At 41.0% G+C, this 26,066-nt stretch overlaps 1 protein-coding gene across 1 annotated transcript; it reads left to right on the top strand.

Moving 5' to 3' along the window:
• Positions 1-11,015: 11,015 nt before the first annotated feature.
• Positions 11,016-23,012, top strand: LOC145412432 (cytochrome P450 9e2-like). Its single transcript, XM_080282317.1, has 7 exons — positions 11,016-11,175; positions 13,796-13,992; positions 17,452-18,118; positions 19,645-19,863; positions 21,312-21,372; positions 21,905-22,098; positions 22,837-23,012. Exons 1-7 carry the CDS (start codon positions 11,016-11,018, stop codon positions 23,010-23,012), a joined length of 1,674 nt encoding a protein of 557 aa, XP_080138443.1.
• The last annotated feature ends 3,054 nt before the right edge of the window (positions 23,013-26,066 follow it).

The following is a 26,066-nucleotide window of genomic DNA, read 5'->3' as shown; positions in this document are numbered from 1 at the left end:
CCTGGTGCTATTAAGGTAGGCAGCGGTCAATCAGGCCCCAGCTCCGTTCATTCCACTGAGACTAAGAGCGTTCCCATGCGGGACAAGCATACAAGTCACCTCCTGAAGCAGTGACCCCTGGTACATTAAAAAAATCCCGATGGTGGTCACATGACTAACAGGAACCCTCAGTGACCCACAGCCCATCACAGGTCGAAAGTATGAGTAGTGACCGTTAACTCAGGGCTATCTGTGCATATCCTAGTCTGTGCATATACTATATTTGCATTCAGTAAATTGATCCAGGCTCTAAAAAAATAAAATAAAATAAAATAAAATAAAAAATTATACATACACAAGTGTTTTATTCAGAAGTAAACATATTAAGCTGGAGGGTAGACGACACTTATCCAGGCGACTTTTAAAGGTCAGTACTGTATTAGAATTTACTACATTGGAGGGCAATTTACTCCATACATTTACAACTCTATTGAAGAAGAAATGCTTAGCTTCATGCGACTGGAATCGTTTGCCAATTATTTTATGCCCATTGCCTCTAGTATAATTCGAGTGATCAACTGTGAAGTATTTATCAAGAGCCATATTATCATGTCCTTTGCCTATTTTTAATACTTGAATTAGATCTCCTCATAACCTCCGTTTAGTTAGGGTAAAGAGATTCAAGGCTTCTAGACGTTCCTCGTATGGTTTATTTCTCAATCTATGTATCATCTTTGTCATCCTTCGCTGCACTCTTTCAAGCTTTTCCATATCCTTTTTATAATACGGCGACCAAAACTGAACGCAATACTCTAAGTGCAGGCGTACTAAGGAATTATACAAAGTGAGGACGATATTATCTGATTTATATTCAAATGCTCTTCCTATGAATCCAATCAATTTATTGTTTTTTTTTTTTTTTTTTTCAGTTTCTGTACATTGTTTGCTTGGTTTCAAATCGTTTGTTATTATAACTCCTAAGTCTTTTTCATGGTTTACCCTATCAAGTTGGACATTATTCATGCTATAACTAGCTCTTACATTTTTACTGCCAATGTTTAGCACTTTGCATTTATTAATATTGAAATCCATTTGCCAACCTTGGGCCCAGTTGAACAGTCGATCAAGATCTCTCTGAATTGCCTGCCGTTGCAGTGCTGTATCTGCTCTGTTACCTATTTTAGTATCGTCAGAAAATTTTGAAATTTTACAACATAATCCTTCATCAATATCATTGATATGTACTAAGAAAAGAATAGGATCTAACATTGAACCCTGTGGCACTCCACTTGTAACGTTTATCCAGTCTGACTCTTTTCCATTTATTACAACTCTTTGCTTTCGTCCGGTGAGCCAATCTTCTACCCACCCAAGAACACTGCCGCTGAAACCATGTGCCTTTAGCTTCTGAAGAAGTCTTTTGTGTGGAACTTTGTCAAAAGCCTTTTGAAAATCAAGGTACACAATATCAACAGATTTAGTGTCGTCATACATTCTCATTATATCATTGAGAAAGTCCAGCAGATTCGTAGGCAAGAGCGATTATTACGAAAAACATGTTGAGAATCTCTGATGAGATTGTTTGATTCTAAGTGTTTCACAAACTTATCTCTGATAATAGTTTCAAGCTATTTGCAAACCATCGATGTTAAACTAATTGGGCGGTAGTTTTCTGGCTGTGCTCTGTTGCCTTTTTTTAATATTGGGGTTACGTTAGCAAGTTTCCATTCATTTGGCACCTTACTGCTTTTAAGTGATAAGTTAAAAAGTTCAAATAGAGGATTTGCAACTTAATTCTGTAGTTCCTTCAAAACACGTGGAGATATTTTGTCCGGTCCCGGAGAAGGAGGAGGAGGAGGAGGAGGAGGAAAAAGAAGAAGAAGAAGAAGAAGAAGATGATGATGATGATGATGAAGTAGAGACGAAATTCATCCTCCTAATTTACACAACAGGAGGACGTATTGTGTATGTTGCTCTTGCTGCTGCCAGACAATTATTTTCAGTGCCATAGAACGGCCTAAGGTCCTTTCACCGCAAGAAGTCCGTTCAGGGTGGGGCCCACCTGGTGAATCACCTCTAGCGATGCTGCCAAATCAACTGTAGTACATGCCTCTCTCTCTCTTATTTCCCATCTATGTGCTATTTGAAATTGTTATTTATATTCTGTTTATAATAAAGGAAGCTATAAAGTACACTGAGTATCACTTTTTAGAATTATAACAACGATTTGAATGAATTCTATGACACGTGGCAGTGCTTTTTTCCCATGTTGCCACGCCGAGGTCGGCGAGGGACCCAGGGTCAGAGAGAGGATTAGGCCTACAGGGGAAACCTCTTAAAAATAAAACGTGCCTAGACTTTTACCTCATAGGTGGTGCGGAAAAAAGTTGAAATAAATAATAAATATATACAATATACATATATATAAATATATATATATATATATATATATATATATATATATATACTGTATATATATATATATATATATATATATATATATATATATATATATATACTGTATATATATATATATATATATATATATATATATATATATATATATATATATATATACATAGAGAGAGAGAGAGAGAGAAACAGGTGGGATGGGGGTAGGTAGGGAGATAGTGATAATCCGATAATTGGTGGTCAAATTGGCAACGTCGCACTGGGGGAAATCCCAACTTCTGCCACACCCTGAACGGACTTCTTGCTGCGAAAGGACCAAGCGAGGAGATTAGTAGAGATTATCCTCTCCAGTTCGAGATGTGTGCCCTAGCATTTTATAATGGTTTTAGCAAGGGTATAAAAGATGTCTCATGGTTGATGCGGTTTAACTACACGATATTTAACCATCGGAAAGAACCCACAGGCAGGTACACGGAATCAGTACCGCTGGACAGTTCACAGGTGGAGTTTCATGTGTATATAAATGAACCGGTTAGTAATGAAATCATGTTTAGAGTGCAGATTTCATGACCATTCTTTTGTATATATTTATTTAGCTTAGCCCTTACTATATTTCTTTCACCTTAACTTGTCCCAGATTTTTCTTATCATTTAACTGAGTTCATGTGACTCACTGGCAGAATAAGACAGTGCTACACCAGTACATTCATCACATAGTACTCTCTCATGACTAGCATCATATTCTGGCGTTCATCTCTTGTTATGATTTGGTATTGAAGACGGAGATACGGCACTCTGGGCCAAGTTAGAGTAAAAAGAGTACAATACTTTTTGCAGCCGTCTATGTGAGAGAGAGAGAGAGAGAGAGAGAGAGAGAGAGAGAGAGAGAGAGAGACCAACTACTGGCAGGAAATGAGAAAAACAAATGAAGGATAATCATCAGGTGAACAGGAAGGAGGGAAACATGAAAAATAAAAACGTAAGTGAAAGGAGAGAGAGAAAGCAAAGGCATAACATTTGAGTAAGGGAGTATTAGTACAAATGGTAATGAACAAATGCTTCACTCATTCTGACGGAGGAAGTAAATAGCGTCTCACATGAAATGAAGGCTAAATACGACCTTATGAGAGTTCAGAGATCTACCGGAACACCGGAAGCCAGTTTTCTCCTAGTATTTCTCATAATATATAAGACCAATAACGTTCTGTGGTTCCCTTTCCGACAGCTGCGTGGTGACACCTGACAAATGGAGGATGAGAGTTTCCGTCAAAACGTTGGTGTCATTGACGTCAGAAACGATGAAAAAAAAAAAAAAATAGAACCACTCCTAAATGAATCATGGATACAACCAAAGAACTTTTCAGGATTCATACCTCCGCCATGTTTAGACATAAAAATATGAATATGAGCTAAAAGGGTACCTACATAAGAGGTTCAAATGTCTCTCACTAGGAGGTAAGCAATAGTCATCCTAGTTTGGCATCCTTAAGTCCTTTAGATGCACTAAAATTTCTTCTTGCTGTCGAAATAGGGGGATAATATATAAGGTGATCACTGTCATGGTTACACTTGAGAACCTTCAGCGCTGGTTTCGGCAACTCAAATAATGTTTGTTCAGACTAAGATGGGTACCGATATGCGTGAAAGCAAAATGATGCTGACTGCGATGTACTGGCCCTAAAGGCCACTGGGATTGGAAGAGTGTGGAAGCGCTGGATATGAAATGCCTAAGGTCTGTAGTATAAGCGGGGTGATGTCGCGTGAAACAGTGAGAAATTACACGGTAACAGATATTTGGAATGTGAAACAATCATGATAAGGGCTAACAAGAATGTATTTATGTGGTGTGCCCATATGAAGGGAACAGAAATACTGTAATGATACAGAAGATATACAGATCGGGTGTAGATGAATGAGAGAATGGTGGAGGCGAAGGAGGAGGTGGAAGGATGATACTGAGACGAAACACAAGTGACCAACATCCGTAACAGTGAGGGTCATGCGTAGAACAGAGCAAGCTGGAATGATTAAGTGGTTAGTAGGGGAATGAGTCGCTGTCAGTGACCTATAACAGACAAGAAATGAAGCAGCTCAGTTAAACAGCAGTGACTGGCGGCCATGTTGTGATTGTTTCAAAATGCTTTTGGGCAGACCACTGAACCGTATGAACACTAGAATTATTGAATGCGAGAAAATGAGGTTGCTTTCTCCTCTTTTCAGTCGCCACCAGCTGGTGCGGATATCAGTGGGCATGAAAGGATAAAAGATGAACCACAAAAGTGAAAAGCCTTCATCACAGTCACCTTCATCATCATAACCAACTTTCCCACATTTATACATGCAGTAGTGGGAGTCAGGGGACCATTCTAAATAAATAATATATATATATATATATATATATATATATATATATATATATATATATATATATATATATAATGTTACCATGAAAATTATCCAAATAATAATAAATGTGCAAACTTATCTTGAGTCTTATGTAGTTAAAATCAATAAAAAAAATATATATATTTTACTTATGTTTCTTGAAAGGACCCTCTGAAAAATAGGCCCTGAAGCGCTATTCCAAATTAAAAGTGCCGATTCTTTGCCAATTCCTCTCACTGCACGCAAGGAGTCAAATCGAAACAATGCAGACCCTTTCCGTAAAAGAAGTATCTTCTGTGCTAAAAAAAATATTGTTCAGTCTCAGCCAGAAAAAGATAAATGTGATGTCAGTGTAATGAAGGGGTTAAATATACAGGGTGGTTTAAGAGTCTCCATACATATGTAAAATGACCAGTTTTTTAAAAAAAATATGTTCTACTACTTGGTTGCCATTACTTTGAAAACACATACGGACGCGTCTCTCCCACTAATGTCAAACTCGCGTTAACACATGTGGCACTGTATATGACTATCTGAAAAGAGAGACAATTATTCTTATGTATGGAGGTTTTTGGTCCACAGTGTGCAATTGTCAGTGTCCTACTTATCTTTATAAAAGTTAACCATACATATTAATTTTCATTGACTGGAAGTTGAAAGAAAATGGATATAACAAAATTTTAATCGTCAACTAAAGGTACTACGAATTCCGTACCATGTATGTGTCACAGTATCTCTTTGTTATTACTGTGCTTGTTCTGCATAATTACTTGTATACCTTTTATGCCACATGTGTGTTATGTAACCCATTGCTCTCACACACCCTTCACTGTTTGACACTCACCGACAGAGTTCCCCAGAGTGTTGGGGCTTGTACTGAATGGTAAGTAAAAAAAAAAAAAAAAAAAAAAAAAAAATGCCACCAAGGAAGCCATAGCTTACTAATCTACTAAGTTACAAACAGACACACAGGATATCCTTTTAAACTGTGACATCAGTTTTTAGGATGTTCTACCATCTCTCTCTCTCTCTCTCTCTGTCCTGCCGGCGGAAGTTGTAATTCGGTATGTGAGCTACAGATCGTGGGACAAAAATTCGAATCAATCAGGAGTCGCGCGCGCGTGCGCGCGTGAGTGTGTGTGTGTGTGTGTGTGTGTGTGTGTGTGTGTGTGTGTGTGTGTGTGTAATAGGTACCTAAGGAAAGCTAGGTAACCTACTCGTGATTAGGTCGTATATCCCTTCCCCCAGTGCTTTGAGGCTTCGGGGGAACCAGGTGTGATGTGTGTTAAGCTTCTATCAAACTGTTGTATTGCACAATAGGGCAAACGTCTAGATTACTAGGGTAAGATCAAATTTGATTATATGTTGTGCCTTTTATTTTTAAAACATTTGCTTGAAAAATAGTAAGCTTTGTCTTGAGCTACATCTCAATACCTAGACCAAATTTAACTAAAATCGCTTGAAAATACATTGATGTGTCTAGGTAGGAACTAATCTAAACGGTCGCCGTGAGAATAGTTCCGGCCCTGCCAAAACGGATATTTCTTCTCCCAGTTTAGCCAAATTTGGTGGAAGGGTTGACAGACCCCTTATAATAAGTCTCGTGATTTGAAGACTGTTTCAAGGTCCAGGGTACAGGGTGAGGTCAAATGATATCATGTGTTGTGACACTGATCACTGATCGTGATGGGCAACCCCCCCTCAATACTTCCACCAGCTCTGGGTGAAACTGTTAAAATTGCTCTTTTCTCATGAATAGAGGTATTCTAACGGCGGCCGTGAGAGTACTGTTAAGCGGGATTTGCCAGTTAGTTAGTCGTGAAGGTTCTCACTGATTCCTGATGTTTATGGTAGCTAGTTCCGGTACGAGTCAGCGTTGCCAGTTTGCCTCACACCATAGGCCCGCTCCCACACTGTTTTATACAGGTGGGAAAATCTAACAAACAAAAAGACGAGCAAGTTCAGTCGGTTTTCAGTTGTATGAGTGAGGTGCAATGTCAGTTTGTATGTTTTCGGTACTTGTGAAAACAGTGAATTGTTGGCAAACAGTGAAGTGTTACTGAAGTTTGCATATCATCGGTACTTGTGAAATATTGTTGTTTGTACTTGACAAAAATAAAGTAAATGAAGCCTCACCTACCGAAACGGTTAAAAGAGGACAAAGACCGGAGCACATATTGCTGAGGAGACGTTCACACAGATGATTACAATCCCTATGTTAGCAGTTAGCTATAGGCTAGCTGCCGAGTCTACTAACATTCTTCATCTTCCACGTCAAGTACTGGAATTAAAAATGATAGCGATATATTATAATAGTTAATCATCAGATTCTGTTTTCTCTATTAGGTATAAGAGAAAACGAGATACATTTAGGAGGAGCGTCTCTATTCTGAATGTATGCATATCCCCAGTGTTGGGGCTTGTATTGAATAGTAAATAACCTATAAAAAAATTAAAAAAATGTATGCATAGTCCCATCATATTATTAATAGCTTTATTATTGCCCCATTAGACCCTCTGGCTTACTATTTTCTGCTTTGTGCACCTGCTTCACTACGATTTTTGATGTACTGTGGGACATTCTTGCTCTTTTTCTTTTTTTGGCCTATCGACCATTGGGGCCGAAGCCCCTGGTCATTAAGGCATATATATATATATATATATATATATATATATATATATATATATATATATATATATATATATATATATATATACCTAGGCATATATACAGTATACTGAACATATATTATATACAAATGTTTATAGCCTACATATACATACATACATTCATACACACACATCCGTGCATATATACATACACACGTTCATACACATATATACAGTATAATAATTTGTATTGTAATTATTTTTTTGTATTTTTATTTGTATTTTATATATTTTTATTTTTTATGTTTTAAATCTTACATTATCTAATGGAAAAAAAAAAAAAGCCTAAGAAACCTAAAGTCCCTAACACTAATAACCTAACAGACAAATCGCTAACCTATACTAAATCATAAAAAGACACATAGCTAAACCTACAGTAATGATAAAAATAATAATACCTCGACCAAGAGAACACCATCGACTGCAGATATGTAATGCCTTTCTACATTACATATCTACATTCGTCACCTGGTGACTGTCAGTCGAGGCACAACTTAATATAGGGGACATCAATATATGAAAGAGAACCAGACGAATCAGGTACATTTCCATATACGTCAGCTGTCGGCCCTAATTAGAATAACTGAAGCAAGATGTTATAATATATTTACATAATATGTACAAAAAGTGAAGAACCTCGCCCAGCAGACCACCATCGACTGCAAGTGCCCAATACCTTTCTATATTGCACACTTGCACTCATCAGCTGGTGACTGTCAGGCAATGAACGGGGTTTAATGTAAAGGACATCAATATTAGAAACAGATCAGTGAGAGGAGGAACTATTTCAAATATGTCAACTGTCAACCCTAATAAATAGTACAATATATACATATTTACAGTTGATAAAAACTATAACCATACAGTAAAAAAGTCACATCACTCTGATCAGTCCGGTCTTTCTCAAGACAGCCATCAATTTATCAGTCATAACAATGTCCCCATCACTCAGGATGGTGGAAAGGGTGAAGGGGACCTCTGCTGCGCCGCAGTAATCTGTAAGTGAAGCACGTTCACGAATAAATTGCCAATTGCGCAGGATGATATGACTGATAGATAACACCGCATCTCAGATGTCACAGTGCGGTGGGAAGTGACCTTCCATATAAGGTTTCATATGCGTTAATATGGTGGCATTAAGCCGTAAGCGAGCCAACACTTTTTCTTCCAGGCGACTGGGACGGTTGGCAGTGTCCCAGTCGCCCAGGTACGGCTTACATGTTGGAATATTTAGTCTGGTCCAATGACCTTGCCACAGAATATTTATTGATCTATTTCCGAGAGAGAGACTCGACCGTAGATCATGAGGAACGTCCCAAGTCTCCTCAAGCTCTGCAGCCGACTTTGCAAGTATGTCAGCCTGCTCATTGCCGTAGATACGTCAATGACCAGGCACCCAGATCAGCGTGAATGACTTGTTGTATGAATGCAACTTATTAACGATGCGGCCCCGGATCTCGTGCGAGTCCGTAGTGCAAGATGCAATTGCCTGAAGGGCTGATTTCGAATCTGAAAATATGACATTGAGTCATGCCTAGAATGTAGAGCATAGTCTATGGCTTTGTCAGTAGCAAAAACTTCGGAGGAAACACAGATGTGCTAGTCGGCAACCGATACCTGAGGGCCTCAGTGACTGTGACAAGTTGGTGATTAAAAACATAGCGCCTTGGGAGCCACCTGGTTTCACTGTTGGTGTGTCGTGGCTCCCAGCACCAAAGACCAAGGCGTCGGAGGCGGAGGTCCACCACTTGTTTCGTAGCATCAACGTGCGTCACTTGGGGTCCCACCAATTGTACACCGATGGCTCCACGTCGAATGAATGTGTGGGTGCTAGTGTGTGGTCGACTGAATGTGCCCTCAGGTATCGGTTGCCGACTCACACATCTGTGTTTACCTCCGAACTTTTTGCTATTGACAAAGCCATAGACTATGCTCTACATTCTAGGCATGACTCAATGTCATATTTTCAGATTCGAAATCAGCCCTTCAGGCAATTGCATCTTGCACTATGGACTCGCACGAGATCCGGGGCCGGATCGTTAATAAGTTGCATTCATACAACAAGTCATTTACGCTGATCTGGGTGCCTGGTCATTATCGTATCTACGGCAATGAGCAGGCTGACATACTTGCAAAGTCGGCTGCAGAGCTTGAGGAGACTTGGGACGTTCCTCATGATCTACGGTCGAGTCTCTCTCTCGGAAAGAGAAAAATAAATCTTCTGTGGCAAGGTCAGTGGACCAGACTAAATATTCCAACATGTAAGCCGTACCTGGGCGATTGGGACACTGCCAACCGTTCCAGTCGCCTGGAAGAAATGAAACAAAAAACTGGTTGTATCAATACCATGTGTTTAGTAAACCTGTAGTGATCGAATCGGCCTTGAAGAGTGAAACCAGAAGGGCTATGAAGGAAGTAACAGCGCCCGGCGTCAGAGGCATGCATGCTCACCTCTTTGTTCCGTGTTACGTCGTATGAGTATCTGAGTGGGAGAGCAATAAATATTCAAGCACTAATATATTATTTTAATTCATTTCATCTTCCATATTGCTATATGATGTAAGGGTTCCGTTATCTCTTATCGACCAGGGACAATAAATATATCAATATCCACCCGTCGTTTCCCGTCGCAATCTTATCTCCAAAACTTCTAGTCGCTCAAAAAAGTTCTTGGAGGTTTGTGTGACTGTGGGTGAACTCAGTGTTTACTCCTTTGAAGGATGTGTCTCTGGCTATGTGGCAATCCACGCACAAACAGTTCTGCCCTGTCTGTTCTTTCGTGGGGGGGTGGGATTTGGATTTAATAACAGATGCGATGAACTTTTATGAACGACTGTACCTTTCTCCATCTCCTTCACATATCTCGACTTCATCTCTTTTGCTCTTCCCAAATCGTTCACTTATTCCCACACTTCCACCTCCCTCTCCCCCACTTCTAGTCCAGATTCCCCAGACCCTTTCACCTTCCCCAATCTTTTCCTTTGCCCATATCTTCCATCTTCTCCTTCTTCCCTCTTCCTCCCCTTTATCCAGCTTCCCATGCCTATTTCACCTTCCCCCTTTCTCCCATTTTATCTTCCCCGTCCCTTCCACCGTTTCTCATACCCTCTACGTCCACTTTCCTCACCTCTTTCATCTTCCTCCTACCGGATTTCCACCTCTTACCCTCTATACTTCTTCCCCATCCTTCCTCCCATATCATCTCCATCCCTTCCTCTTGACCTCAGCTTTTTCATCTCTCTTCTTTCGCCCAAATTCCTCAGCGTTTTTACCTTTCCGTCACCCTCCCTCTCCATTTTCCCCTCCCTCACCTTTCCACCCTCCAGCTCGCCTTGTCCCTCTCCTTCATCATCTTCCTCTCCCTCTCCTCCTATACCTTCCCTTTCATCCTCTACTCCCAAACATTACCCCCCCCTCATTTTCTCTCCTTCTCCCCCGTCACTTTTCCCTCACTCTCTCCCATCTCCCCATTCCCCCATACTTCTCTCCTCACATCTTCCCCTGTCCCTTGTCTGCTCTCCTCTCCCTTCCCTCTTCCCTGTCCCTCCCCCTTCTTCACCTAAGACGGAATGCCCATGATCTCGCCCCGTCACTGCTTCTCCGCCTTCTGCCTCGCCCTGTCCTGCTCCCTGCCTCTCCCCCTTATCATACCGCCTGCCTTTCTCTTACAGCAACAAAATCCTCTGGCATCAGTCTCACTGAGTGCGTCCATCAAAGGAGTTTATACAGGTACAGTTACGGGACTTACCAGATCTCTCTCTCTCTCTCTCTCTCTCAGCATACTGGGTCTGTTTCTCAAAATCGTCCGGTGTTAGCCTGAGCAAAACACCTATGTAATTTCATACCATGCATCGAAAGGGGTTAATATAAATTGTATTTTTTCTTTCTTTCTCAGCGTACCAAAATAATTTAGTGTTTGCCTGAGTACATAAATTCGTCCACAATATGCATCTTAATAATTTCAGTCCGATGGCGTGTTCTATAATCTTTAACTGCTACCACCAGACAATTTTATTCTGCTGTGGAAAGAGTGGATGAGTTGGCTATAACCTTCATTAACACTTTCGCTATTGAGGGTCTGCTTTAAGGTGTACAAAATTAGCTGGTGTCGAATTTAAGGAAGTAAGAGTTGTTAGACATGTTAAGATTAATTCCCAGCTAACAAATCATCAGGTGGTGGCCGCAATAAAATACCCATTGTAAGAGAGTCGGCGACACTGCGACACGGTTCTGACTTGACGTAACTCTTAACCCTCTGACTGCCTGGACCTCTCTCATCTTAACAAAATCGCTTGCTGTCAGGCTAAGCTGAATAACAATACTTAAGTGCATCTACGGCATCGAGGGTGGGGGAGGGGGGAAAGTAACAGACGGCTGGAATTCTCTCATCTCAACCCCTTCAGTCCAATGATGCAGTTTTTTTGAAAGAGTTTCCCAAAGCTGAATAAAATGAATAAAACACGTCGCCGGACTAATGAGGTTATATGAGATATCTGGTCCAAAAACAACCGACACCCGTGATTAGTAGCAATTAATAGGGGGGAATGTGCACTGTTATCTTCGGTATAGTGTTTAATAAATGTTAATTTTCTTTGGTAATAATATTATTTTTAAGGCCAATTATTGCTTCCTTGCCATCAAAAATATTAAACATTTACAATGGCTATTCAGTAACGAAACACTAGTCGTAGGCAAATAGTACATATGCTTACTTATCTATCCTTCTATTCCGTAATTCACCATACTGCCACACCACCACAAAATAAAGCAGCATTACCACAACATCACAATGCCACATAACCACACCACCACCAAACTACACTATGACCCTGCCAGTGCTACCACACCATCACTCTACCTCACCATCATCCCGCCACACCACCACACCCCCATCCAGACATACCTAAACCCCAGTCACACCACCACACCCTCATCCTGACACAACACCACACCCCACTCCTGCCACACCTACACACTCCAGCTCTGTCACACCACCACCTTACTACGTCCCTGTCCTGTCATCCCCTGTCACACACAAACGACTCAAGAGCCGACCGCAGCGCGACTCAAGATCGTAACGCATTTTTTCACTGATCGTCCCTTGATTCGCCGACAAAGCGCTCGTGAGCCGCTGGGACGACTCATCGGGCGTCACGACTTGCCAAAAGTCGTGTCACAGTTCCGTCGCAGTCGGGAGTGTCGTAGATCGGTCGTGAAGCAGTATTAGCTCAATTGGATGCGTCGTGATGCGGTCGTTGCGTGTCGTGATGCTATCACCGACAAAAAAACTGTTATGACTGTGTGTCCCTCATCAACTGACAAACACAGGAGAGGTCCATGGTGATGAGCTGGGTGTCATTGGTGGTCTAGGTGTGATGCCCCACCCCATACTGGGTGTCATTGGTAGTTCAGGTGTGATGCCCCGCCCCATGGGTCGGTCGTGGGGGGTCGTCGGTGTGTCGTCGGGGGTCGGGGTGCATTCCTCAAATGCATCACGCAGTCGTCTTGCGGTCGTGTCACGGTCGTGGCTGACAAAAATTCGTTACATTTCAAATTTGAAGACTCAATAGCTCCATCGCCTTGCGATCACCTCATGATCTTGTCGCGTTCTTAAGGACGTCACGACCGGTCGTGAGGCAGTCCTGACGCGTTCCTTAGGCAGTCATGAGCAGAGCAGATACGGGGCCAGTCTGGAGGCGTGGGAGCCAACTATGACACGACCTTGAGTCGAGCCGCAGTCGGCACTTGAGTCGCTTGTGTGTGACGAGGACAGACACTAAACCCAAAGCTGGCCTGTTTCCCTCCAATATTAGTCTCTCTCTTGATCATTGTCTCGTGAAGCATTGCTTTATGCAAGCAATGTTGAGAAAGAGATAATAACATGACACTGTGAGTGAAAATGATGTTGAGAGTGGAGACATAATATTGCAGGTGAAAATATATTAATTATTTTCCCTCTTCGTTATACATGGGCACGCAGCACTCTAGTATCCATTCACTCTTATCCCTTTTCTCCTTCTCTTGATACATAACGGGCAAAGTATTTCCGTCTGTCTGTCTGTCTGTCTGTCTGTCTCTCTCTCTCTCTCTCTCTTCAAATTTCCCCAAGTCTCCTGGATGTCTGCCACACTCTTGAGATCAGTCTAGCAGATTCCTAGAATTCCCCTTTGGCAACAGTACTGCTAGGCTGGAACTCCCCTGGGTGATGGACAGTGACGGGGACAATGGTGATTAAAATAATAATGATAATAACAAAGAAGACACCAGTGACAAGGACGATGACAACGAGGATACTGATGACAATGCCAATATCTTAATCCTAAGCCAATTAACTCTAGGTTACCTACAGAACAAGACCTCAGTGCAATGGTGGGTGTGTGGGTGGCAGTGTTTGTTGTTGTGGTAGCGGCGGCTTTGTGGTACTCAAGGTGGTGCTATGGCTACTGGGCCTCCATGGGCGTACGTACCCCACCCACACTCCCCTTCATCGGTAACCTACACAAGTTCATATCCCGAAGTGTGTACCGCTGGGAGGCAATGGATAAGGTGAGCATCGTACTAAATATGTCAACCGTAGTAATAATATTGCAAGTCCTTTTAGTTGACAGTCCTTCATAATATGACATTCCTGATGTGACATTCATATTGTCTTTGTGATAGTCATATGACGCTCAGTGTGAATTAATGAATGAATGTCAAATCCTTTATAGTCCACTGCAGAACTGGATCTCTCCATTTCGGAGGGTTGCAGCGAACAACCCTTTCCTCGATAGTTTAGATCGAGTTTGGATGGGGTTTGTTGGCAGAGGTGAAGTGCATGTGACATAGCTGGTGTTGTATGTTTGTTTGTGTGTGATAGGAATCTAGTTTCTTCCCCCAGAATACGATCTGTCAAGCTGATTTACATCCATGTCCCTATTTCAGGGAACATACTGGGGCAAAGGAGACCCTGTCTAAAGACCTTTTGACAATGAGTGTGACATACTCCTAAACCTGATTTAAGACTTTAATTTCCTTCCATATTACGACTGCACAAAACACTGGACTGATTATATTTAATAGGCTAATGCATACGCAAGTCACTCGAGAAACATGTGATTCAAAAACTTTGTGAAACCCACGGCAATTTTGAAATTACGGTAAAGATGCAGATCTGATTAGAAGAATCATAATGATAGGCTATATAACAAAGAAGACTCAAATTAGTGTTCCGATTGCACACATGAACGAGGCTAAATAATACTTACCATATGTAGTAACAACAAGAAGAAAGAAATTTTGATGAGTCAGAGTCAATGAACTTTGACGAGTTATAATCAGTCCGATAATCAGGTTAGAAAGGGAATGAGTATGGACTGTGTACTGAAAACATTAATAAATGACTGGTATAAGAACATTATGTGAGTAAGGAACAGTGAAAAAGTGCATAACTGGTTAAACAATTTACCAAAATTAATATTAAACACAAAATTAAAGTCGCTGAAATTAATTATATGACGTATGAAATCCGGATTTAACCGTAATACAAGAAAACAGAGATTAAGTGGGAAAAAAAAAAAAAACTAATTACATTAAAGCACAAGGCTGATGTCGAGTTCTGGGTAGGCTAATTGCTGTCATATGTTACTAGTAAGTACTTCTTAAGCCAGCTCTTAAAATCATGCATTCTTGGATAGTTTTCATTTCATCTGGTAAGGTATGATAAGTATGGCACAGTTGTGGCGAATACTAACTTGAGCCTGGGAGGAGGATTAAGGTTTACATGAGTTAATATTCCTTAAGACACCTTTGTCTCATAATTCTAGTTAGTCATGATAGTCTATTAGTTCATTTATACATCTGAAGACAAGTGTGGAACAGAACAGAGTACTTCTTTTAATTTGAGACTTTTCAAAATTAAAAAGAAAAATGCATATATATATTTTTTTCTTCCTAACCCTTAACCCGACTACTTTACTTTTGTATGATAGGTAGTGGGTGCAAAGCCTCAACATTCGCAACCCTTTTGACTGTTTTCAGTAGATTATATTAGAGTAAATCAGGGAACAGTGAAAGTGGAGATAATGTTATTATTATTATTATTATTATTATCTGTATTATTCATATTATTCCAATTCTTCTTCTTCTTCTTCTTCTTCATATTATTATTATTATTACCTCCGCCAACAAAGTTGGAGGAGGTTATGTATTCACCTATGTCTGTCTATCTGTCTGTTTGTCCAGACGATATCTCCAAGAGCTCTCTATGAATTTCAATGAAATTTGGTGGAAGGGTGGGCCATGGGCCAAGAAAGAATTGACTAAATTTTGGGACGGACCTGGATCTGGATCCGGATCCTGTATATAATATCTCCAAAACTTCTCAATGAATTTCAATAACATTTTGTGGAAGAGTGGGCCATGGGTCAAGGAACAATTGATTAAATTTCGAGGCAGATCCGGATCCTATGTAATACACACAATATATCTAGGGATCAAGATCCTTTTTAATGGCAATGGCATCGGCGGAGGTATGCGCTCTCTGAATGTTTTCTAATTATTAGTTAATCTAGGAGGTTACGAGTGAGGTACAGTTGGTCAAAGAAGTACCGGTGCATAATCCGGGTGAAATACTCTGACACCACAAAGGATGGACACTGCAAAACGCCCGTTGGCCCTACAATACGACATGGCAGCTTCGTATATCTTTTACTACTAACATTTTGTATCTAATCCACGCTAGTACTTTTTTTTTATTCGCATACAAATGACAACAGATTAATATTCTTTAAACATTACGGGCTGCACTGATCATTTAGGACCCCTCCTTAGCTTTCTTTTCTTCTTCTTCTTCTTTTTTTTTTTAATCAACTGTACTGTACATTAAGCTCGCCAGAAATGAAGTCTCGGAGACTTTCACAAGAACACTGAGAAAGTGAGGCGGAAATTGGATAAAAAAAGAATGTTTAACAATTCTTATGGAGATGGACTATCCTGTTTTTTGTTTTGTTTTGTTTTTGTTTTTAGGTTTAGTGTTAATTTATTTGCAGATATCCAGGTGGCAACAAGGCTTAGTTCATTATTCATGGTGTTAATTAGTGTACATAAGTCGTTATTTTACTAGCATTAGCCAAGTCATTTATGTAAATGAGGAAGCGAGTCTGTCCAAAAACAGAACCTTCAGGTATACCAAAATTAAGTGAGAACCATGAAAATGTTTCACTGTGTACAACAGAATACTGGACACTGCTAGAAAGATAAATGTCAAGCCCACCTAATTGCGCCCTTTGCTTCTAATGCTGCAGTGGTACACTGTCTTGGTATACCGTAATATTGCAACTATTACACATCTTCGTCAGATCCAGCAAAACAGCCAGCATGAACCGGCCCATATCAAAAGCATACATAATTTCAATGGTGAGTCACACAAGGACATTCTCGGTAAATTTCCAAGCCTGAAAATCGAACTGGGAGTTGTTGAGGATATAATTAGCTATTAGAAAATCTAATTCGCCCTTTGAAATACTTCGTTCTATGATCTTCCGGAGGGAAGATAATATGAAGAGAGGACGGTAAATGCTGACATCAGTGACTGGGCCAGATGTGCAAATGATTACGTTTGTTTATCTGTCTATCTGTCTATCCATCTATCTATCTATCTCTATAGAATTATTATTATTATTATTATTATTATTATTATTACTACTACTACTACTACTACTACTATTATTATTATTATTATTATTATTATTATTATTATTATTATTATTATCATCATCATCATCATCATCATCTTTAATATTATTATTATCATCATTATTTTGATTTCTTTTGAAGGGGGAACACATCATACTTGTTGACGTCAGTCGCGGGAGTTCAGGACAGCGTCATGCTATTATTATTGACTGATAAAGAAAATCTGGCTGGATACACAATACACATACGCACACAAACGAAATTACAAAGACCCAGTAATTGTTACCTCACCGTGAGACTGATGTCACATTACTCTCTGCACAATTTCAGATATACCACAGTTTCAGCGACCAGAAATTCTTCGGAGTGTACTCATTCTTCCGTCCAGTCCTGGTGCTCCGCGATCTCGACATCATGAAGATGATCATGGTTAAGGATTTCGATCACTTTGTGGATCGGAGAACATTTTCCAAGGGGTATGACAGCGTTATGGGCGAGACGTTGATCAACAAGACAGGTGATGAATGGAGAGCCCTCAGATCTGTCATGTCGGTATCTTTCTCGTCCGGTAAGATTAAGAGGATGTTTCCATTGGTGCTTGAAAATGTCAACATTCTGGTGTCCACCCTCCTCAAATCCTGCAAAGAGAATCCTTCATTTGATATGAAAGACAGATATGGAAGATTCACCATGGACACCATTGCATCCTGTGCCTTTGGTCTTCAGTGCAACTCACTCACTGAGGACAAACCTCTCTTTATGCAAAAGTCGGAAAGTTTTTTTAACATGCAACTATCAACGCTCCTGAAAACAGTGATACTGCTGGGCTTCCCAAAGCTGCACAAGTTACTCGGCCTGAAGGTGGACGCGGTTGAGATGGACTTTTTCCGGGAGGTGGTGGAGGAAACCATTCGGGCCCGCCAATCTGGTCGGCAGCCTCAGAGGGGGGACTTCCTGGACCTGATGCTGGAGGCTCGCAAGGAGGATGGGAAGCACGGTCAGTCATACATAACACATTCATTCAGTCAGATCAGGGCTACGATCCTCTGTCAGTGGCAATTTCAGTTATAAAAAATAACGTTTTCATGCTGTAAAACTGCATTTCATGACTGAATCCTTCACTACTCAATTAGTAGTTTTGGGGTGTGGAGATAAGCTACTAAGTCCAGACATTTAGGGCGAGTGACCAGTCGCTCGTTGCTGGAACATTACAAGAGGAATAAACTTAAGCCCTCCCTTAGATGTAAATTCTTAAGGGCCGAATATGGCTGAAACACCTTGATCCACTAGACTATCAGTTATAACAAATTTTATCTCCTTACTTTGTGAGGAAAACAAAGTTAAGAAAATTATCCACGTATTTCCTGTGTATTGTCCTATATAAACCGGCTAAAAAAAATGAGGGTGGGGGTTTGGATATCTCTTCCCCGTGTACTGTCATGAAGGATGTGGCGATCTCAACTTCCGACAATTCTACCTCATTCAGGAAAGTAAGAGCAAGGTTTGCCTGGGGCTTCCTTTCCACTACTTCATGCCACTATAATCTTAATAAGCTACGTTTTATGTCTGCCCACACAGTCTAATTGGGAGAAGGAGATTTAGGAAGAGATTTATTTTTTATTCCCTGTGGTCAGATGAAGGTATACTGAGGTAAGTTTCACACTACACTGTCAATTTCATTTCATCCCTCGGTACGATGACTTCTGCTATTTTATTTTACTCATCCTAGTTATTTTATTTGACTCTGGAAAGGCAACTCCATCTCGGATGTTATAACCATCTCCCTTTGCCCCTATCACCATGATGATGTCTTATTCAGATTATTCTCACAATCCACAGTTCTGCACTCAAGGAATAATGTTCCTATCTCTGTCTATGTCATTTAATACCGCTCTCATGCAATCGTTTCGACCATTCAGTACCTCCATCGCAGCTCTTCAGCACCAAAATTCCTATCATTTTAATATCACCATCCTGACCATTTAATATCACCACTTTGGCCATTTAATGTCATTAACTCGCAACGTTGAGTCTGGTTAGTACTTGGATGGGTGACCGCCTGGGAACACCAGATGCTGTTGGCATAACGTTCTCCCTACGTGTCAAGTGGGGTTGGTGGAGGATTAGTGCCCCTCCCTGTAAAACAATTAACTCTAAGCCCTTGGCCACCCCGTTTGGGATACATGGCGTCTGTCAATGAATAAAAAATGAAAACTCGACCATATAAAGCCACCATCTTGGTAATTTAATACCATCATCTTATCCTTTTGAAACCATCTGTTATTTAACCCCTAGCCTAAGAAGATTGTCATGTACTGTTTTGTGGGGGTTTGTAAAGACTTTACTCAGCTCTGACGAAACTTCATACTTGAGTGGTTAAATAAAGCCTTAAGCCCTACTGTACAGTGCTGGTGTTAAGTAAGATTCTTTGGTGGTAGCGGTAGCATGATTAAAATGCAAAAGATCACCGGATTCAAGGGGTAAATACCACATAAGAGGCATTTAAAAGGCCACAATTTGCAGTCCTCAAAGACACAACGCTGTTGGCGCAGTGTGTCATGTTCCTGATGGCCGGCTTCGACAACGTCGCTTCCCTCCTGGCCTTCACCTCCCATCTGCTGGCCAAGAACCCCGAGGAGCAGCGGCGTCTTCGGCGGGAGGTGAGGGACCTGCTGAGGGAGAAGGACGAACTTACCTACCAGGACGTGATGGAGGCCAAACAACTGGACGCCTGTATTGCTGGTAGGTGTAGATACAACAGGATTTACAGACAGCATTATCATTACTCATTATCAACACCATCAGCAGCAGCTTCAATTATCATCATCATTATTACTGTTTCTAATCATCATCATCATTATCGTCGTCGTCGTCATCACCATCACAATAATCATAACTTAGGAAATGGAAGGTATAAAAACGACATGATAGGACTGAAAAATTTGCTGCCATTGTCGCTTATCTGGTCTTTCACACGACGACCATCCCGGTACTATTTCCATACACATCAGTTATACCTTGTACAGTACGTATTCTCCTACTACAATATTTAACCTTTTCGCTGCGATGGATACACTTAGGTATTTAGTTTTAGTCAACAATAGACCATTTTGTTCAGCTGAAAAAATATATACTAGTAGTCAAAATATTAAAATCATTGCGACTGTCCTGTCTTTGCTGTTAATAATTTCGTTGCTGTGGATCTACCCAGGCGCGTTAGAACAGGTTGCAGCACTCTGGTTTGTTCAGCTAAATGAAATCCCAGCAGTGTCAGGGTTAAACTGATTCAGAACTCTTACTTCATCACATTCTCTAAACTTCCCCACTTGTGTTCCTGCCTTCACGCTCCTCCTTCTACCCATGTTTGTTCTCCCCACACTTACTTTGCTATCCTCAGGCAATCTCATCCAGAGTCACCCTTTCCTTGATTATTGTCTATGTCCATAGGGCGTGTTGTAATGACTTTTCCACCCCATTACTACTAACAACAGAACAACGCAACCACGACCCAGTCAATCATTCCACCACAAGTACCACCATCCTTACAACACAACCACTCACACCACCATCCTCACCACCACTGCACCAGTACCACTAGCACAACTGTCACACCACCACTATTACCACATCAAAACCCTCAGTACCACCCACTCCATCGACACTTACCACGACCACTACCATTCCCACCACCAAAACCATTCCGGTCACCAGCACCACCAACGAAATCAACCTTGTCATTACCACACCACCACCAGAACCATCCCTATCAGCAGCGCCACCACAAAGTCCTCAACCACTATCCTAAACAACCACAGTTGCAACGCCCCAACCAGCTTGACAGAAAAAACCACCTCTACCAGCACCACCACCATCACCTCCCTCCTATCACCGTAACGACAACCACACCCCCTGCCACTACTGCATCAAGCATTATCGACATAAAGATATATTTCCCCCGTCATATTCACCCTCCATCCCATCATCACACCCAATGCTACATCCCTGTCATCCCTGCAACAACCACAAATGTTATTAAGATGCATATCCACCACCACTGTTACCTTCTTCCCATCACTACAACCACTACCATTACTACTGCATCTCTGACACGCCTGTATCATACACTACCATATCCCTACTGCCTCTACTCGTATATCAGGCACTAGCATAATATAGGTGCATTTCCGCAGAGACCCTGAGGTTGTATCCACCTGTGTTCGTCCTAGAACGGATCTGTACCAAGCCATACAGGTGAGAAGTGAACTCTGTCTTGTTTAACTTCATCGTACAATCACGTCTTTTCTTAGGTGTGTGGTGCTGGGGGGGGGGGGTGACAGTTTATTACCACTTATGTTGCAATTCGGCAATGATTTCGTCGCATCTGATCATATCTTCCATTTCATCTTCACCTCCCCCTCTCCCAGCAAAGTAGCCAGCATATGCATTAATGTGAGGGTGGATGGACTGGTGTCTGTTGGTGCCAGACGATGTTATTAGCGCAGAGTAAATCTCTCGTAATGACGGTGATGAAGAGTCTTGTAACCTTTCACCCCACCTCCTTCCTTTCAAACATTCTGACCGACACTGACATGATGCCAGATCTTGCTAATGCCAGATGATTTATGTTAACTCAGCTGAGATCTCTCCTAGTGGACAGAATTAAAAGCTTTCTCCCAATCTCGTTTATATGACTCAGCATGGATTTGTCATAGTTCAGGGAGAAAAAAGCTGTCTTCCCACCAAGCACCTCACTTCCGTCTACTTCTTCTTTTCCTCCAAAAAGAATACCCGGCACAGACATTATTCTGAGGGTGGACGACATGGTTCAAATCCCTATCTGGAGCCTCCAGCGAGACCCACACTACTGGAATGACCCTCTCCTCTACCAGCCAGACCGCTTCCTTCCGGAGAACAAGGCCAACATCAACCACAGCTTCACTTACATGCCTTTCGGAATGGGACCAAGGAACTGCATTGGTGAGTTAACAAGGCACGCTGTTGTTAGCTCTCTTGGTTTTGTGATTTAGTGGGAAACAGGGCTAGGACGATGATGATTATGATGATAATGTAGACACAAGCAAAGCTGACATACTAAAAGGTAAGCAGAGAAAAGACAGACATAGTGAGGCAGATAAACGAGACAGCCTTGGTGGGACAGGCAAAGCAGAGACGTGAATGAGGCAAGGTAAAAATGAGTAGCAGACAAAGCTCACTAAACTTAACGAGTCAAAGAAAACAAACTTGTGTCGGGCAAAACAGAGAAATGGATGAGACAGGCAATGCAGACAAGTTTGGTGAGCCAAAAAGTCAGACTTGGGAAGAAACCAGGGGATGAAGAGTGAGATTGGCAAGGCACAGAAGGACTTGGTGAAAGAGGCAAGGGATGGAAAGACATGATGAGACAGATAAGAGACAGAAACATTTAATGAAACTCGCAAAATACGGAGAAACTTAATGAGATAGGCAAAATGGGCATGGTAAGCTATTATCATGAACTTAGGAGGTCTAGCCTTGTCTAACCTAACAAATTCAAACCTAACCCAACCCAGGCTAAGCTAACCTAATCCAAACTAATCTAGTCCAACATGATTCAACGAAATCGAACCCTAACCAACCCCACCCAATTCAACCCAACTCATCTTAATCCGATCTAGCCTAACCCAGCCCAACCCAACCTAGCCTAACCTAACCTAACCTAGCTCCTCCTACTTCCAGCCAACAGATTCTCCCTGATGGTAGTCAAGACCGCCCTGGCCAAAGTGGTGCTGAACTGTGAATTCGAGCTGGAGCCTGGCAGAGAGGAGATTGAACTACTTAAGTCCCCCTTCTTCTTCAGGCCAAAGGACGGTGTTCAGCTCCATGTCAAAACCGCACCGCCAGATTGGTATTAAGTGTGTGTGTGTGTGTGTGTGTGTGTGTGTGTGTGTGTGTGTGTGTGTGTGTGTGTGTGTGTGTGTGTTGTACTTCTTTTTTGTGTTTAAATAACAGAACAGAGGAAGGAAAAACAAATAAATAAGAAAAAAATAATTCATACACCAGATTACCGGTGTCATTGAATCATAAAAAGCTGTAACAGTTAGACTTCAACAGCTGTACGTTGAAGTTTAGGGGGAAACAACTCTGGGAAAGTGAGTTCCAAAGAGGTGCTGTTCGGAAAATAAAACATTTCTGATAGGTGGAAGTTCTGCAATAAGGCAGTGTAACATTCCGGTAATGAGCGCTACAAGATGCCCGTGTAGCACAGGGGAAGCATGGAGAGGTGGCACAATGGATGCAAAACTCGTCTGAGCATTTGCCATAAAAGTATCTGTAAAATATTGCAAAGGAGGCTACATTCCTTCATACCTGTAGGGGAGGTGATTTATTTGTAATGGTAGGGCTATAATTCTAACAGCTTTGTTCTGAATTTTGTCTAGTTGCTTTAGTGCAACCTCCCCACATGCATTCCACAGGGATGAGCAATATTCCAGCTGAGAGCGTACATGACCCTCATGCTATAGCCAACTGTTCATCGGTGAAGAAGCTACGAACTGTGTCCAATAGTCCAAGTTTCTTTGAGGCGGTTTTGGCAAGTGATCTGACATGCGAGGCCCACCTGAGGTCACTGTTAAACGAGACACCGTGAATTTCAATACTTTTGGAGACAAGATTTTTGTAGGCTTTTTTTGTTTTTTGGAGAGAGAGAGAGAGAGAGAGAGAGAGAGAGAGAGAGAGAGAGAGAGAGAGAGAGAGAGAGAGAGAGAGAGAGAGAGAGAGAGAGAGAGAGAGAAAATATACTGCCCATTCCGTGTTGTATTTTGGTATATGGTAAAGTGGAATACTGCAGTGTGTAAGTAGGCTGTTAGTCCCTGTTACTGAATAAATACCATCGAATGCTAGGCAACAAGATGATCGCCTAACTATAGCAAATTCAGCGAAAAAGCTGCATTCACATCTCTAATGATACCATCTCTGTTTCTGAATTTACATTAACATGACTTAGGCACTGATATGCTATACAATCTTTCCCTGTACCTCAAATGCAGACTGCTAAAAGGTGGAGGTAAAGTTAGTATATATTAGTGTATGTTCCTGGAAACTGCAGTATTATACAAGTGTCATTACTCCAACACGGAAAAGTGAGAGAAGGTTGTTTGGTATGTTTAACTGTCCGTTTATCCTCCTGCCTATCTGTTTGTATGTCTGTTTGTTTTAAAGTTTATGGCAAAAGCTACTGAATGTATCTGCACCAAATACGGCACAGAAACTGAAGACAATCAGAGGAATAAGAAATTAAAATTTGGCCGAAAAAAGGTCATACGTAATAGGTTAAGGGCAAGGACAACTCAAAGAGTTTTGATCCGACTTTGACCAAACATGCTAGAAGGTTTGGGAGACATGAAATGGTGAAATGACTCAATTTTGAAAGCAATCGGTCAAAGGTGATGGTCACAGGGCAAGGCCAAAGATTTGGTCCTATAACTCACATAGGTTTGATTAGATTTAGTTAAAACTTGGTGAAGTACGGTAGTTAATGGTTAGAAAGGATGAAATTATTTATTTATTTTTTTAGAACAATCGGTCAAAAGTGAAGATTACATGGTAAGGCCAATTGATACACTTTTGATCCGATTTGAACCAAACATGGTGGAGTCGAGGGTCAGGTTATGATGAAGAAATTCGATTTTGAGTGCAAATAACCGAAGGTCAAGGGCACATGGCAGGAACAAAGGTTCAGCCTAATGGTCCTCACACACGATCAGTGGGCACCTGTCCTGCCCGAGCATGTTACTCATTAGTTTCGAAGCAAAGTGATGGATCACGTTATGGACAGTAGATCAGATGCAGGAAATGTGTTTCAGTCCATCACGTCTACAGAATTATTTCTAAACATTTTTGTTCTTTCTCATAATAATGCTTCAACACTGGAGAGCCCACTGATCGTGTGGACGGGCTTTTAGACTGATTGTACGGCGTGGGTGATGCATTTTCTGAGTACATCTTGTTTTGAATGTAAAGCTTAGTAGCGTTCATATATAAAACTGATCTCTTTTTCTTTTAGTTTATAATATATATATATATATATATATATATATATATATATATATATATATATATATATATATATATATATACAGAGAGAGAGAGAGAGAGAGAGAGTAACACGATCATTTCATTGGTACTGCCACATGCATTATATTCTAGGTAACTTGATTCAACAAGAGAAAACTTCTCGAAAAAGTTACAGTCTATCTAATCAGAGCTTCTCCCGGTATAAATGTGAAACATTCAATGTGTGCCCCTCAGTTGTCATTCCAGCCTAGTATACAAATCAGGGTTGGCAGTCTTACATATATATATATATATATATATATATATATATATATATATATATGAAAAGTTATTAGCTTACCCGTATCAAACTGTGGTGGTCTTTCACTCTATACTACGTTATGAAGGGAGATAATCTGCTTAACGGCGTACTATCCTGCCTCTTAACCCAATAGTCGCAAAAATGGGATAAAAGGGCGTCATCATACTGAAAGGGATAAAAGGAATTCCTTTTAACACTTTCAGCAGGAGCTGTCCTTCCTAAGCCTGACAGTCGTTTGGCGACGGCAAGAATAAGGTAGTAAATGTAAGGCATCATCTTACTGGAGGGGTTTACTTCATGTTACTTGCTGAAAGAGAGAGTGAATAACTGCAGTGAGTATTCAAGATGTGTTAGACTGATGCTATGCAGCTGCTTTTTAATATCTTCTGAAGCGCGAATTTTCTCTTCATAAAACCCCAGCGCTGGTTTTCCTGTCTTTGATGCCCTATTGTACTTTTGGAAATAGTGTAGATGTGCAATAAACCATGTGTGTGTACTTAACTATTCTCTATTTACCTGTTTGTAATCTTAAAGGAATGAGTCTAAGCTGTGGTTTCCCGTATGATATTTTTTTCTCAATACGGTCATAAGT

Source organism: Coenobita brevimanus, chromosome 93 (genome assembly GCF_032717465.1).
Source record: "Coenobita brevimanus isolate Jiangsu-jjx chromosome 93, ASM3271746v2, whole genome shotgun sequence".
Lineage (NCBI taxonomy): Eukaryota > Metazoa > Arthropoda > Malacostraca > Decapoda > Coenobitidae > Coenobita > Coenobita brevimanus.
Note: the sequence above shows the minus strand (reverse complement) of the source record. Positions and strands in the feature narration are given on the sequence as shown.

Bases quoted from the DNA above. Each gene is read 5' to 3' on its own strand.
- LOC145412432 (XM_080282317.1), top strand. From the start codon at position 11,016: ATGCCCATGATCTCGCCCCGTCACTGCTTCTCCGCCTTCTGCCTCGCC. The intron at 11,176-13,795 runs GTACAGTTACGG...GGTTACCTACAG, and splicing joins CATCAAAGGAGTTTATACAG to AACAAGACCTCAGTGCAATG. The intron at 19,864-21,311 runs GTAGGTGTAGAT...GCATTTCCGCAG, and splicing joins ACTGGACGCCTGTATTGCTG to AGACCCTGAGGTTGTATCCA.